Below are 15,316 nucleotides of genomic sequence, written 5' to 3'. Positions count from 1 at the left end.
TCTTCTTTTTTTTTCTTGGCAGCAGATGCTCCTCTCCCCACCCCGCCCATCGTCGAGGGTGCCTGAGCAACAGCGGGGCCACCCATCGGAGCACAATCAGGACCCTGCTGGCCACCACATGAACACATGCCCTCAATGCGTTTAACTCTTCCTCCCGTCTGCCACTTCACTTCACCGTCACCTCGAATCCCCCGAGCTCTCCGTCAGCAGAGGAGCAGAATTTAGTGACACTTTTGATGTGGGAAACTGACTTAGCAAATGTCTCGACCCCTGGCTGGTTTGTATGAGGCGCGGTGGCAGACGGAGGTGTGGGTTTGTGAATAAATTGATTAGCAGAGCTTTGACGGATGAGATTCATAGGAGGCCCTGATGCACCAGAGAATTAATTTTGCTGGGAGAACATGCCTTTGCCAGGTTCATTCGTCTTGGCTGCAAATTTGGCAGATTCCCAGGTCTGGGGGCTCAATTAACCGACGGTTTGGGGAGAGAAGAGCTTTGTTTCTGGAGAACACGCCGCATTCATGAGTCAGATGTGTGTTAATGAGAACGAGGGAATACAAGATGAGATAGATTGGATGGGGAAAAAGTTAGGTACAAAGTTTAAAAAGCATACGCTGCTAAAAAATGGAATCATTTACACATGCTATGAAGAGGATCTGTTTTGGTTGCACTCCCTCGCCACCTTGTGGCCCAGAGTCTCTTCACACTGTCTTAAATTATTTTTAGTAAGACGTGTGTTTGTTTTGGACTTTAATGGAGATTGGATCAAAACAAATTTTCTTTGTTCAAGACAACTTTTTACTGGATACAACATGCCGAGTTAGGTATTTACCAGTATAGTTTGAAACGTGACATCAAGCAGATGTTGCAGCAGCCGGCTACAACAGTGCTCTGATGTATCTGTAGGCTAACATGACAACAAGTAAACACTGTCAGTTTGTAAGTAGTTTAGTAGCCGTTTACACTTAGTGCACCTGACAGTCTGGTGCTCTAAAGCCGCGTTGCCACCAAGCAGTCCGGTTTGGTTTAGCACCGTTTGTGTTTCCACAGCAAACTATGCCCTCTTGTGGTAGGCGACGTGTAAGCCGGATGCCAAAAGCCGCATCTGTTAAATAATAGCATGACGCCATAGCAGCGCGACACAGTGTACCCCGCTAAAAAATCCAACGAAGAACGAAAAACGCAACACAGTATACAAAGGAAATGATGGAAGACATGCACAAATCTGTCTTCTTTGTGATTGGCATGTGGCGTTTTGAAACAAAGCGCAATCGAGCTTCGTTTCAGAGAAGGCTGTGGGCCGCCAGGAGAAATACAGCCCTCGATGCATGGTGATGATTCTTTTGCCGATTTAAGGGCAGTAGCTGCAGTGTTGTAGCTCCACCTTCTGAGATAGGATCAGTTTAGTCTGGCATCACTACGGAAGGGTACCAAAAAGTGGGACGGCTTGTCTCAGTAATTTTCGGGATCTGTCCCGGTATCCATCAGTGGAAATGTCGTAAAATGTGTGCCGTGCCAAGACAAACTGAACTCAACCGCTTGGTGGAAACTGGGCTCAAGACAAGTCTGTAATGTGTAACGTTATTAAATCTTGGTTAGCTATGTCCTGCCAGTCATCTACCAAGCAGAGCTAACGTAACCTCACTCAAGTTTGGACAGACCACTGCAATGTAACTGCTGACTGTGGGTTGGAATCAACATTATCACAAACAGTTTAGCTCCAGTGTTGTAGAGTTAAAGGCTAATTAGCCTTTAGCTCGGACTGTATCACTCTCCTATTTAACTTTTTCTCTTCTGTCCTTTTTCTGTCCGACAGTTAGGCTCCTGTGTCCACCATCACTACAAAAATAGTCACAGAAATAGTTTTCAACACAGATCTCCGTCTTCTCACTACTTAATTTTGTCAGCTGGCGTGGTGTTGTGATAGAGAGGACCCAAACTGGAAGCTAAGAGGTAGAAATTGAAAATAACCTTTAACCATTAATATTAGTGCTGATAATCTTGTTTTAAAGTGTGGATTACGATCAGGCATGTATCTAAAGCCGCGTTTCCACCAAGCAGTCCGGGGCCGGTTCGTCTCGGTACGGTGCGCTTTTAGCGGCGTTTCCACTGACTCATCCCAGGACGGATCCCTAAAAACCCAGACGAGCCGTCCCACTTTTTTGGGACCCTTTCGTATGAGTGCCAGACTGAACCGATCCGCTCTCGGGAGGTGGAGCAACACACTGCAGACGATTGATTGGTCAAAAGAATCGTCACTTACCCCGACAGCGGCTGCATTTCTCCTGGCGGCACACAGACTTCTCTGAAACAAAGCTTGATTGCACTTTGTAACAGAAAGTTTCATGAAAATCACAGAGAGGACGAAATGCTGCATGTCTTCCATCCGTGCTCTTTGTTTACTGTGTCGCGTTTTCTTCTTTGTTGGATTTAATGGCGCGGTAAGCTGCTATGGCGTCGCGCAATTGTTTACTAGCTGCGGCTTTCAGCATCCAGTTTACACCCCGCCCACCACGAGAGGGCACAGTTTGCTGTGGAAACGCAAACGGGATGAGACTTAACTGTCCCAAACCGTCCCAAACCGTACTGAACCGACCCGGACTGCTTGGTGGAAACGCAGCTAAAGAGAGAGACTTTTTCAAGACTCCTCACAGCCTCTTCAAATGTTTCCTTTTCTTTTGACTTCTTGAAGTAGGTGAACATGTTTTACACTGGACAATTCTTCTCCTGGCGGAGCATCTTTGCACTGTCTCAGATTCCAGTCTCTCATCCTGAACATCTCACTGGATGATTTATGTAGCAGTGTTGCACTGTGACCTCAAAATCCGCCCCATCCATACCGCACCTGTCACAGCGCCGCAGCCTGCGTGCTTACTGAAAACCGAGCCATCCGTGCAAAATGGCAATTTTCCACCCACCTAGAGAATAAAAAAAGGATCCAATCCATTCAGAGGCAAAACGGGGAAAAATTCTGATATGTAGAGCAGGTGAGCAAGGGCTCGGTGCGCTGCTAACGAGGGAGCTGATCTGCACGCACCGTCGGCCACAACATCTGTCGTTCGCGGGGATGCAGAGTTCGGCTTTCACCTCTGCTGCACAGTTTGCGCGGCGAGAGACAGCAGATGATAAAGCGTTGAAGACGGATGCAGATGGAAAGGGCTCGAGCTGGGGGCGCACAGCTCCCTCGCTGTGCTTTGGAAGCATATGATGCATGAGGAATCCAGTGGGGATTAGCGGGGTGTCGTGCGCGTTTGTCTGCAGAGGCCCAAGGTGAGGCCTGGCCTGACCCTCCCCCCCGTCCCAGGTGGAAACTCTAACGAGCTCATCAGGCCTAACGAAGCTTAACGAGCTTCTAATTGGCAGCGTTATGATGTCCCCGAAGGTCAGAGTGCAGGTTTGTGTGCCAGCAGCGGGACAGGCTGCAACTTCCTGCCAACAGAAAGTCATGTGACCCGCTAATGTCCCCGTGTGTAAACAAAGTCATGGAAGGACAAGAGCAACTTCTTACATAAGCTAAAGGAAGAGTTTGTTAACCTGTAGGGGGATGAGTTGCTCTGGAAGCACTTAAGAGACTCTTTAATGTATCGATCTGTTTGTCATTATGCTTAAAAGTGTAGCCCAACACAAAAGGCTGGATTTTTTTCTCCCTTTAACATATTTTTACACACAACTATCCTCTTTTTTTAGCATCTATGATTTATTAAAGTGGTTTGTACATCAACCTGTGTGAGCAGCCAGAAATCAGAGTGGGAGAAAGAAAGAACAGGACGTCAGGAGAGGCTGTCTTTACAGCTCCATTTGAGGATTTATCAGTGGTGAAATGTTGCCATCTACTGGTCAAAATAAAAAGGTGCAGCTAGGTTTTCTTCATCCCTAAACCTCCTGATCTCAAAGAAACATGCTACAAATTGAGAGCCGGATCCTTTGTGAGATGCAGTCAGAGAAAGATGTAAAGGGTGTTCAAAAAGAGCTAATACTGTCTCTTTAAGTTGATTTAGTGTATGAAAACACAGGATGATCGACCACACAATGAAAAGTCAGACAAATGTTGGATAAGCTTGTACTGAAGAAGCAAAATGAAGTATAAAACATCTGCAGAGTACAGTAAATGATCTTTCAAGGACAAACGTACAACTGAAAGAATAAAAGACTGAAATAGCTCTAACAGAGTTCCACAAAATAGCTCAAAAAAGCAGACGTTACCGAATAGAAAATACTAAGTCAGTAGGCTGACTAGAAAATATTCACAAAAGGAGTAAAATATAACATTCAGACCCACATTTCTACGTTCAACAGTGTGTTTTGTTTGAAGAAAACAAAGTTCAGTAATCCAAAATACTGGCAAAACATGGTTTTCTTGTCGACCTGTGTATGATACATCTTTAAAATTTCCCCAACCCATAAAAAGCGTTCACAATAAAGACTCCATGAAAATAAAAGTAATGTACAAGTCAGCGTCAGATGGTCAGGTCATTCTGATGTTCCACACAGGGTTGTGAGGCGACTCTGTCAGAGAGGCAACAGAAAAATATATAAGATTAAAAAAACACATGCAGTCACTGAATCAAGTCACAAAGCAGGTGTAAAGATGTGCCGAAACAGGGACAAACCTGCAGCAGTCGGATGCTCCTCAGAGCCGTTTCATCCAGCAGGGACAGATCCACAGAGTCCATCTGGCTGGCCAAGAGCTGAACACACTGGAGGAGAACAGGAGAGGTTATCTGAGAGTCTGTCTTCTGTTGAAAATCCTGATAAAAACAGTTTATTTAACTCATCTTGAGACATTAGAAATCCAAACCCAAGCCTCACCTCTCCATTGCCGATGGGGACGTTGATGACAATGTCTTCGTTTCCAGCAGCGATGGGCGAGCCGTTGACTGAGATGCTGTAGACCCTCTCTTTGTGGCGGGGAACTCTCAAAGCAGGGGTCTTGGGCAGCCTGAGGAAATGAAACCGTAAATAAGAATAAATTAGAGTCCGACCAATATGGGATTTTTGGGGCCGATGCCGATACCGATACTGGGGGCAACAAAAGCCGATATCGAATATAACGGCTGATATATAATAAACTCATTGATATACACAGGATATATACTGTATGTAATCACAAATCATTAAAATACCCATATGATTCAAGACAGAGACAGAACGCTATTAAATTAAAACAAGGAACTTAAATTATAAAACTGTCAACATAAGAACTGTAGTGTAAACCAATGATAAATAAGAACAAGTTGTAAACACGATAATAAATAAAGAAGTCAAACTTCAAACACAGTAAGTTTAAAAAATATCAAAAATGTAAACACACAATGAGCAACTAACATGATGTTAAAACGTCGTTCTATAGTTTTACATCAGATAATGGTGGACTGAGGGGGCGGGCACTCGGCAAGCGTGCAGCCCAACACACAGACACACAGGACAGGAGTGACAGAATCTCCACGAAGCAAATTTTTTTATAATCGGCTACATTTTGGCCGATGTTGATCAATTGGCAACAGGCTTAATCGGCCCAATTAATCGGTCGGGCTCTAGAATAAATTACTAACAGGATTCCCTTAGTAAACTACCTATTTTGAAATGCTGCTGTCGGGCAACTTCTCTCCAGTTACAAGTAATGTGTAACGCTGAAGGAGACAGTGTGTTTACACACAGCTTAAGAAATCGGACTATTAGTTTAGTCAGCACCAGATCAGACAATAAAAATGCATGTAAACAGCCTAGTCAGACTGAGAACTGACTGAGCATAGCTCTGTCCACATATGTGGATAACATGATTGCTATCTGATTCAAACAGATTCAACAGGACTCAGCAGGCCTTGGCTTGCACATTCATACATTTAACGCAGCTCAACTGAAAATTCTTTGATTCATGGATGGGAGAAAAACACAAAACCGTGATCTGTTTAGACTAGCTTGAAACAGCTTGGCTTTTCAAAAGGACACAGTGCCACCTATCATAGCAGAGTGAATCATTCTCCACCAATTCCCATTCTCTTTTCTGCATGTTTACGCAGATCAGACTAGATCCCCAGCTCTTTACGACTGAGCTATGAACTTAGACAGACCGCCACGTTCATGCAACATACAGGGTGAGAAAATACTTCTTTGCATGAACAAAAGTATTCTTTGCAGTCACGGTTAAGACGGTTATATCCTAGATTGCCAAAGCAGCAGCCAATCTTGTACATGTATGAGTTGCACTGAAGACAGAAGCTTTATTACCTAGCTTGTGTGCAATCTCTTTCACCGATTAGACAATGCTAGTGCACTAAAACAATAAATTTGTGAAATCTAAACAGTTTAGATGGATCATAGAGCGTTGTATTGTGCACTAAAGGAGTTGGAGAAGGTTGTTTTACAAAATACTGGATCATCACCTCAACAGTTTCTACAAAAAAATCTGTACATACGAAAACAAAAAGTCTAGACACCAGTTTTTATATCTTCAGATATTCCTGACAAGATTTTGTAGAAAAATGAATGGCAGATCAATCCAAAGATCAGATCAGGCTGTAGAAGCCAAATCGCCTGCTTACCTTGGGTCAAAGCGTGGCGTGACCAATGGGGTGGCACCCATTATCAGAGAAGAATCCAGCATACTTCGAGCAGGAGTGACCAGTGGCTTCCTATTTGATCTGAACCCAGACAAACACACATTGAAAAGATGATTCAGAGGCAAAATCCAGAAACAGGAAAAGCAGTATGTTTTAGAAAAGCAGTAAGTAAAGACAGAAAGTTCTTACCGTCTGATGGAGGTATTCTGCTTACTGACAGCCAGAGCCTTTGCTCTCTTTGATGTAGTTGGAGGTTTCTTTGCTGTTCTTCCCTGAATTAAAAACAAGCTGGTTAGCCTAGCAGAACACACACTATCCTAGACCACTAATAATCAACACCATATCTTTATTATTCTGTCATTTTTTGTTTTTCTTCTGCATGCTTCAATGAAACTCAGTTATTACCTTCCTTGCTGTGCCTGGGGTGTTTTCATCCTGTGATTTGGATCCAGCTTTTTTCCTGGATGCTAAAAGGTGAAGATTGTGTCAAACAGATAAAATCTACAGCAAGAGTTTAAGTTATTTGACCAAATCTGAAATTTGAAATGGATTTAACATACTCTTTTTGACTGATTTCAGAAGGACTGCATGATCCTCTGCAACAACACTCTCTACAACGGCAGCTTCCTCTTCTCTCTGGTAAAGACAAAAAACAGACACATCAGAAATAAGGACTTTAGTCACAGCACAGGGTTTATCTAACATATTCTAAAATGGTATAAAACTCTGTGAATAACAAAAAATAATGTCAGAGAGATCAACAGTGGACTAACCTTTGTAATATCCACTGCTGGTGACTTTGGTTTCTCAGGCTCTGCAGAGACAAGAGTAAAAGTCTTGATTAGACCTTCTTTTATCTATAAATACACGTCTCAAAACTCATGAAACACACCCACAACAAATTATGTGTAAGTATTCTTTTAATAAAAACCATATCCAGTCCACACATGCTTCTATGGCAAAGCATAATGAAGAATCCTAACGGCAGCACTTTTGCAGAATTAACTTACTGTAGTGTTCCACCCAGACAGTTTGCCTGATCGCCTTGGGGAGCTTGATGAGAGCCATGTTGTAGCTGTTATCCACATCTTTAAGCAGCTGGTTGATTTTCTCTTTTAGTTGTCCGACCCTTGTCTTCACTGTGGGAACATACCAAGGACTTTAATTTAGTATTAAAGAAAGCTACATCAAGTACCAAATGGTTCATTCCATTATGATTGATGTGTAATAATACATCAGTATACTAGTCAGTTTGTTGAACCACTAGTTTTTTGTCTATAGCTTATATCGGTGTACTCATATATTTTTGCCGTAAAGTTACAAAAACTGAAGTAAAGGGTGATGAAATATCTCGTGTCAGGCCCACCTTTAAAAGATACTGGTTAAAAAATACCTTTTGAAGAAAATGGTTTTTATTGTACTGTAATAAATGACTAGCAGCAACTGTCTTTACCCTCGCTATCGAAATCCTCCAAGAAGGCTTCAAGCTTGGCCGTCTTCGGGTTGTTTTTCCGTTGCTTGGTTGTTCTTTTCCTAGGAGCCATGACTGCGTAGATAGGAAGGCAAAAGAAGTCATTTACCACGGTTCATTTTTTTAAAGACATAGTTATCACAAAGTTTCATTTAAGGGCTAAACCATGTACATTGCAACAACGTTCCGAAAGTTAGTAGGCTAAATTTAGCGATAAGATAGTGGTAAAAGCTAAAAGACAGTTTCCTGCTAGAGGGCTAGTTCGTTAGTGAGGTAACTATCTGACCACGCTATGAGCAAAATTCGCTTCAAAGTTCGTTGTTTTTACGTAAATGACCAATTAAAACAAAAAGCTGGATATTTGAGATTTAAATTTGCGATCTTTGTTGTAAAAATAAGTATTTACCCGGTTGTGTTTTCTTCGTAGAGCACTCGTCTCCTCCGTCCTCCACAAAGCCGTTTTCAAATCTGCGCGCGGGGCGGGGCCACACCCGATATCAGCCAATCAAAAGGGTTTTTACAACACGTCATCCAGAAACCAGTTCTCGTCCAATCATAGCATCAGACGTCAGTGTTTACATCAAGTAACCGGAAGAAAGTACAGACAACATGGTAGAAATGTGATGTTTGTAGCAGCCATAGTCACAATACTTCTACTGGCTACGTTAAACGGGATAAAACAGTTCCTCTCACTTTTAACGGACCTGTAATATTTAAAAACAGGGATTTCTCACTTTGCTTGGGTGTGTGGTCAACCGATGTTTAAAAACGGCGCAAGAAATGTCCAAACCCGCTCTCCATTCGCTCCATCAAGCATTGAGGAAAAGCTTCCAAAGTCTTGAAAACAACCAGAGGATATGGAATAGTGTGTTAGTCGACTGCAGTCCCCTGATGGTGTCCCTGGGTAATTTGGCAGAGCAGTCCCGAGCGCTTTCCAACGTCCAGATCTCCAACACACCTCTCAGAGACTTTCCTGAGCTGGAGGAGCGGCTGCGTTTTAAGCTTCTGGAAGCCACGGATACAGTCCTCACCAAACTTAATGAGAAGATGTGAGTAGCAGGAGAAATAGTGCCAAATAATTTCAAGCAGGTGTAACTTATTCATATCTCTTGTTACAGTATGCCAATGCAGTTAAATGCACAAAAAGAAAACTTACTGCCAGCATCTATGTTTATAGCTGATATATAACACTGTTATTTGCATCTTCTGAAACCATTATTTTAATATACCTTCTCATTAAGATTTTCTGACATTGGCTTTTACCTTGTTTATCCATTTTGATGTCCATCACAGCCACAAATACCTCCAACATCTCACTATCTGTTTTTCCCTCAGGTCTTCTCTGCAGTCTGTCAGAGACTCAATCAGTAACCAGGTCTCTGCAGTCCATCAGCTCTATGAGCAGAACTCTGACAATCTGGATCTTCCAACTCTAACCGAGCGTTCAGCTACCGCCCCGTCTGTCTCCGACATGCTGGGGTGGTTGCAGGATGCAGAGCGCCACTATCGACAGCAGTATCCTTTCTGTGTTAGTGTCAGGTTTGGTTTTCTTTGTGTTCAAGGTGCTTTCGTAGTTTCTTTAACTTAGACGTTCAGGTTTCTGAGGAGGAAGACTCTGCTGTTGACACTCAGAGCAGATGATCTGTCCATGTTAGAAGCTGCTCCAAAAAGATGGAAATCAATGGAGTCTCCGACTGCTGAAGACCAAATCACAGGTAAAAAGTATGAAACAACCTCATGTTAATGTTACCCAAATACATATTCCTTTATTTATGACAAATTGGTTTTTGTGAGATACAGAGACTATCATGTACAAATACTTAGAATAAAATCAGTGATATATGAATAAAAATATGTTGTTGTTTTTTTTCCCAGATATAATCTGCAAAGTGTCCTTTTTTATGGAGTCCCAATGACGAGAGATGGAGCAACATAAGTTGAACTCACCTGTGACTGAAACAAAAGAACATGTGAACTTCAAAGAGGTTTCTTTTCCAGTTGTTGTTAGAAAACAAAAGACTGGATTTTTTTATGTTGCCTGTTTGAAAAACCTAGGATTTGTTTCTGAATTAGGAGTGACAAATTACACTGTTATGGTTTTTGTTGAAATCATATTGTTGCTTGATGAAATGTCTCTAACAAGAACATACTGGATTTCGTTTGTCCAGTCAGCAGACACAAGGATAAAGACAACTTTAGAATAGTGAAACACACTTTTAAAAACCAGTTTTATTACACACCTTAAATGAAGGAACACTCAGTAAAGGCTTAATGTGACAGATCAGAAGGTAAACATTGACAGAATATAACTGTTCATGAAACCACTGCAATCACCACATGACAAGCCATCATAGAAGCCGTCACCATGTTCTTCTTGTGATTCTACATAGAAGGCGACAGGCTTTCTTCAGGCTCTTCTTTAAATCTCAGTGCAGTCAAAGAAAAACTGTATATAAGAAGTGGATGTAGCCATGCTCCCATAACCTGCTTGTCACTCAAAAACCTTGAAATCAGCATTTTTTAAACATCATGTGGCTTGTTGGGGCCTCAGGTGCTCATATTCAGACAAAATGGTGGATAATTATTGCTTTCACTTAATCTTCGTCAACAAACTGTGAAGATTGTGATCTGTCAATCACAGGTAGAGAAGTCCTCAAGCAGTTTTGTTGTTACTTTGTCTGATAATGGAACTACAATAAGTTAGAAAATAAACATCATGCTTACCCAGAAAATAAATCGAGCAAGAACAAGGGTCAATTTCTCATCCTGTTTGATTGGTTTAGGATTATTATTAAAAAGTATGAATCGCCCCCTGCTGGCTATTAAGAAGAAGGCACCTTCACATTGACTTTACTTTTGAAACCAAGAGGCTACGTCCACTTCTTTTTACACAGTCTGAGAGTAAAAGTCACATTTCAAACAAACTTGAATGTTTTCCTTACTGCAGACAGATACATTCAAAAGAGATACAAAATAAGTATAATGTAAGTGAAATATTTAAATAAATACTGTATATATTTAATTGGTAGGGTAAAATTTACAGACTTGTTACAGGGTATTTTGGGAAAGAACTGAAGTTAAAAAGTTACAATCAACCCTTCTCCTCCCATCCCCTCCTAAACGTACTCCTTTAATGGTAGACTGTTGGATGTGATGGGTTTCGGGGGATCCGGGGCTGGTGAATTTGCAAAACTCCGGCCGATGTAGCCTCTGCGGTACCTGCCTCCCCTCTCCATGAGGGGACAGGTGCTGCTCAGCACGGCCCCGCTGATCATGAGAATAACCGCAGCCGCCCAGCCAAGATAAATGGCCTGACCCAGCTCTCGTTTGTGCATGAGGGGCACGTTGGGGTTGTAGAAATCCTGCACAACAGTGTTGGCGGTCCAGGAAACAGGAATGAGAACACACAAACCGGTCAGGATGAAGAGGACACCACCAGAGAGAGCGATCCCAGCCTTGGCGCGGCGGTCATCCCCGGCGCAGGTGGTGCACTTCATGCCACAGCAGGACACGGTGCAGGAGAGCCAGCCCATGAAGATGGCGAGGCACATGAGGGCGCGGGCCGCCTGGATGTCCGGAGGCAGGGCTAGCATTGAGTCATAAGTCTTGCACTGCATGTGGCCTGTTGTTTGGTAGATACAGTTCATCCAGATGCCCTCCCACTTTATCTCCGAGGTGAGGATGTTGCTGCCGATGAAGGCTGAGACCTTCCACTGAGGGAGGGCAGTGACGGCGATCGCCATGATCCAGCCGGTCACTGCACAGGTGAAGCTGATCAGCTGCATACCTGTGTTCACCATGATGACCTGGATTTCGTGCTTCTCCTTTTATAAGAAACCAAGAATCTACGTTTCGTCCTCACACCTCACACAGTCTCTGAAGAAACAAATCAATCTCCAACTCCACCGTACTTCTTCTCCTTTGGGTCAGACTTCCTACTTTCCTCACCCCAAACTTTTTGTCTCAGCATCCATTCTCTTCTCTTTTCCTTTTCCTCTTCAACATCTGCTCCCTTGTAACTTCCACGTGTCCTCTTCGATCTACCACGTTATCCCGCCCGCTTTCTCTCCCCACAATCACCAAAGGATTACCCTCTCGCACACTTTCTCCTCCCTTTCATTCCTGAGCTGGACTCAATGCATTATTGAGTAGCCGATAGCTGTGCAGCCACCTGTGGCAGCCGGCAGGAGCTCGATCGATCAGGCTTCAGCGTCCAGGCCTTTGTGGATGAAATGGATCTGAGCCAAGCTTTTGATTTTTTTTTTTTCTGCGGTGGATGAGTTTTCCTGTCTCCAGCTCCGGGTCAAACTCAGGGGTTCAGTTTTTGAGCAGCAGTGTCACAGCCTTGGCCTGGTGTAGCCTTACCTAAACGGATCAGACTGATAGAACCTGATACTTGGATTTCAATGCAACTGATGCTGCTATGAGTGTATCCTGTCCCAGCAGGGTTCGGATGCTTGATTACACTGAATAAAAAGCCTCACTTGTTACCTCTTGGTCGACAGAAATCCAAGGATTAGTCCACAAAGAATCAGTGAGTCAAACATCCTGTAGAGAGGAACACTCGGCTGATAATCCATGTGATTTTTGAGTAGTTTTCACAGAAAATCCACAACAAAGTTTGTCCAAAAAAACATGTAAAAATCTGTGTACTAAAGAAAAAATAAACACAGATTTACAGAGGAAACCAGCCAACAGGATTCACTTTCAGATGCTGCTGCTGCTGGCTCAAGTGCCTCCTTATCAACAATACAGCAGCGCTGGGGTCCAAGCCTTGTCGAGGCCACTTCAGACTTTACCCAACCGCCTTCTCTAACAGCAACAACACGGACCAAATGGGTCAGTTTGGCTCCAGTAAAGGTGTAAAAACCAAATCAGAGCAGACTTCTGTGTGAAAAAACATCCTCAGTCCGACAGCAAAAGCAAAACTGAACCTCAGCTGGGAGGAAAAAAAACCCACAGCGATTCAGGAGAGAGGGTGAGACAACAAAAGGAGGGAGGGATGGACCAGCGAGGATGGAGCGCCGTCCGTAGGTGGATCAGTTAACACAAAGACAACATGTGGGGGGGCCTCTACGATGAGGATTACACACTTTGCGGTGCTTTCATGCCACGCAAACTGGCGTGTGTTTTAAAGGAGCTTTTACTGAAACAAGCTTTCTCTTTGCCCGTTTTTGTCTGTGAATAAAGGGGGACAGAGCCGCACAAAAGAAGCATTGAGGAGTTTTTTCTTTCTGTTGTGAAAAGCTTTAAAGGCCACAGGTGAAACAAACAGGTCACAGGTGTCAAACAAGTCTGTTAAACAGGAGTTCAAGCAGTTTTGTGCAATGAGTAAATAAAATAACCAAAGTCAGGAGTGCAACATTTTTTGCAACAAAATTTATTAAACACATGATCAGACCTTTCTATATCTGGTGATTTAATATTTTTATGTTGTAAAAATGATTCAAATTCAGACAACTAGGTCACATTTTTGTTTTCCTTTTTTTCACGTTATTCCGACTTTTCACTAAATATTATCAGAAGAAAAACAAATAAAAATGTAAAACTCTATGTCAGTTGATTTACAACTCATATGATGTTTAAAGGGAATGATGACGAACTTAAATTCATAAAACTATGTTTCCTTTTTATTCTTGTGTTTTTTATGTTATTTGTATCATACAAAATGTGGTCACAGAGCTCAGTGGACATGCCTATTTCAGGTGATGATCTCTCTGTATGAAGTCTTTAAATACAGCTGGAAAAGGATTAATAAAGGATGAAAAATAAACCCAAATTCAGATGCATGTTACTTTTTTCTGTTTTCATGTTAATGTCTTAAAATTTTACAAAAATCTAGATAAAACTTAGTATTAAATTGTTTACCATCCATAAAATGTTTAAAGGGTAAGCTCTAAAGCAAAAAAAGACCAAAATTCAGGCACCAATGTCACTGTTTTTTTTCTGTTTATTTTCTTCTTTAAATGTTATTTTTTTCAGGTTATAAAGAATTTTGTCAACCATACAGCCACATCTACATCAATTTGTTTTAAATAATGTTTAATGAGAGGGCTAGAGGTTAAAAAAAATACCCCTAATTCAGACGGTTATTGCATATTGTAGGGAGTTTTTCTTGTTTTCTTTTATTTATTTTATTACTTTCTTTCAAAAATTGTCAACAAAATAGATAGCCATGTAAATGCCAGGTAATAAACTGTTTAACTGAGGTTTGCAGATAAAGCTTGAGGTGAAAATAAACCCAAATTCAGCGGTCCATGTTGTGGGGTTTTGTTTTGTTTTTTTGTTTGTTTGTTTCGTTTTGTTTTGTTTTGTTTTTCTGGCTTTGGGTTTTTTATTCTGCTTTATTGTAGTTTTTTTATTTTGTTATTTTCATTAATTTTTGCTTAAAAGTAAAGTCTTGAGGTGAAAAATTAATCCAAACTAATATGCTTTTGATTTTTCTTTTTTCATTTTTTTTTAGTTTTTAGATTAAACCAGAGTGAAAAAATCCAGGCTCAGATGCTAGTGTCTATTTTTGTTTTTCATGTTGTGCAATAGTTTTGGCTAAAATATAATCAAACCTGACTACATCAGCTGTTTTATATACATGCATTGTTTTACAAACAAGGAAAAAAATGAATCAATTTGTGACTCTTATTCAAACTCTCATTGTGCTTAATATTTACTTTTCCTGTCATATTTGGTCCAGTTAGATGAGCCTCTGCATATGAGAGGTGTTCCTTTTCATATTTTGTTTAGAAAAAAAGGATATTGTAAAAAAAACGGAGTCTCTTGATGTAACATAAGGATCTGACAGCTCCTCTTTGTCTTCATACTCAGAAATTTCCCCCTACAACCTGAGCTCCATCTGCATCACACTGAACCTTGGCGTGCCGTTGTGTCGATGAATTAAATATCACGGCATCAAGATCTGTGGTTCGGGTTTCCCTTTCTTCTGTCGCCTCTGCTTGCCGTGGTAACAGTGGCCATGACAACCAACCAGGACACAGGAAACAGGAGAGGAGAGGGGACGACGCACAAAGGGAGGCAGAGGAAGGTGACACAAACCAATGATGGCTGACGATCAAGAGTGAATGGAGGAGCAGACAGATGTGGGCGTTGAATTGTGGTGCAGTCTGAGGCGCTGCTGAGGCGCACTGCTGCTGAGGTTGTGCAGTCGTGAAGAATTCAAGATGTTTGTTATTTTTAGGTGATATTACCACATTTACCCCTTTTTTAAAAGACATTTTCCTTCCAAAAAACATAGTTACAAACACAAAAATTTCCCCAGCACCTGAACAGC

The 15,316-nt window shown here is 41.9% G+C and overlaps 3 protein-coding genes across 3 annotated transcripts; 1 reads left to right on the top strand and 2 right to left on the bottom strand.

Moving 5' to 3' along the window:
• Nucleotides 1-3,719: 3,719 nt before the first annotated feature.
• cdca8 (cell division cycle associated 8) lies at nt 3,720-8,484 on the bottom strand. Its single transcript, XM_074686754.1, has 11 exons — nt 8,438-8,484; nt 8,014-8,106; nt 7,571-7,699; nt 7,334-7,374; nt 7,121-7,196; nt 6,966-7,027; nt 6,750-6,832; nt 6,543-6,641; nt 4,810-4,939; nt 4,611-4,697; nt 3,720-4,506 (listed from the first exon to the last, which is right to left on the bottom strand). Exons 2-11 carry the CDS (start codon nt 8,102-8,104, stop codon nt 4,471-4,473), a joined length of 834 nt encoding a protein of 277 aa, XP_074542855.1. The 5' UTR covers nt 8,105-8,106; nt 8,438-8,484; the 3' UTR covers nt 3,720-4,470.
• Nucleotides 8,485-8,628: 144 nt separating this feature from the next.
• On the top strand, nt 8,629-11,092 carry airim (AFG2 interacting ribosome maturation factor). The gene is made up of 4 exons (XM_074686752.1): nt 8,629-9,080; nt 9,367-9,546; nt 9,628-9,746; nt 9,907-11,092. Exons 1-4 carry the CDS (start codon nt 8,812-8,814, stop codon nt 9,945-9,947), a joined length of 609 nt encoding a protein of 202 aa, XP_074542853.1. The 5' UTR covers nt 8,629-8,811; the 3' UTR covers nt 9,948-11,092.
• Nucleotides 11,093-11,146: 54 nt separating this feature from the next.
• On the bottom strand, nt 11,147-13,108 carry cldn35 (claudin 35). The gene has a single exon (XM_074686751.1). The coding sequence runs from the start codon at nt 11,829-11,831 to the stop codon at nt 11,148-11,150; it is 684 nt and encodes a 227-aa protein (XP_074542852.1). The 5' UTR covers nt 11,832-13,108; the 3' UTR covers nt 11,147.
• Between the last annotated feature and the right edge of the window lie 2,208 nt (nt 13,109-15,316).

This window comes from Halichoeres trimaculatus, unplaced genomic scaffold, assembly GCF_033239565.1.
Source record: "Halichoeres trimaculatus isolate MK-OKI-2021-1 unplaced genomic scaffold, fHalTri1.1 fHalTri1_scaffold_14, whole genome shotgun sequence".
NCBI classification, from domain to species: Eukaryota; Metazoa; Chordata; class Actinopteri; order Labriformes; family Labridae; genus Halichoeres; species Halichoeres trimaculatus.
This window is presented reverse-complemented; position numbering and strand designations above follow the sequence as displayed.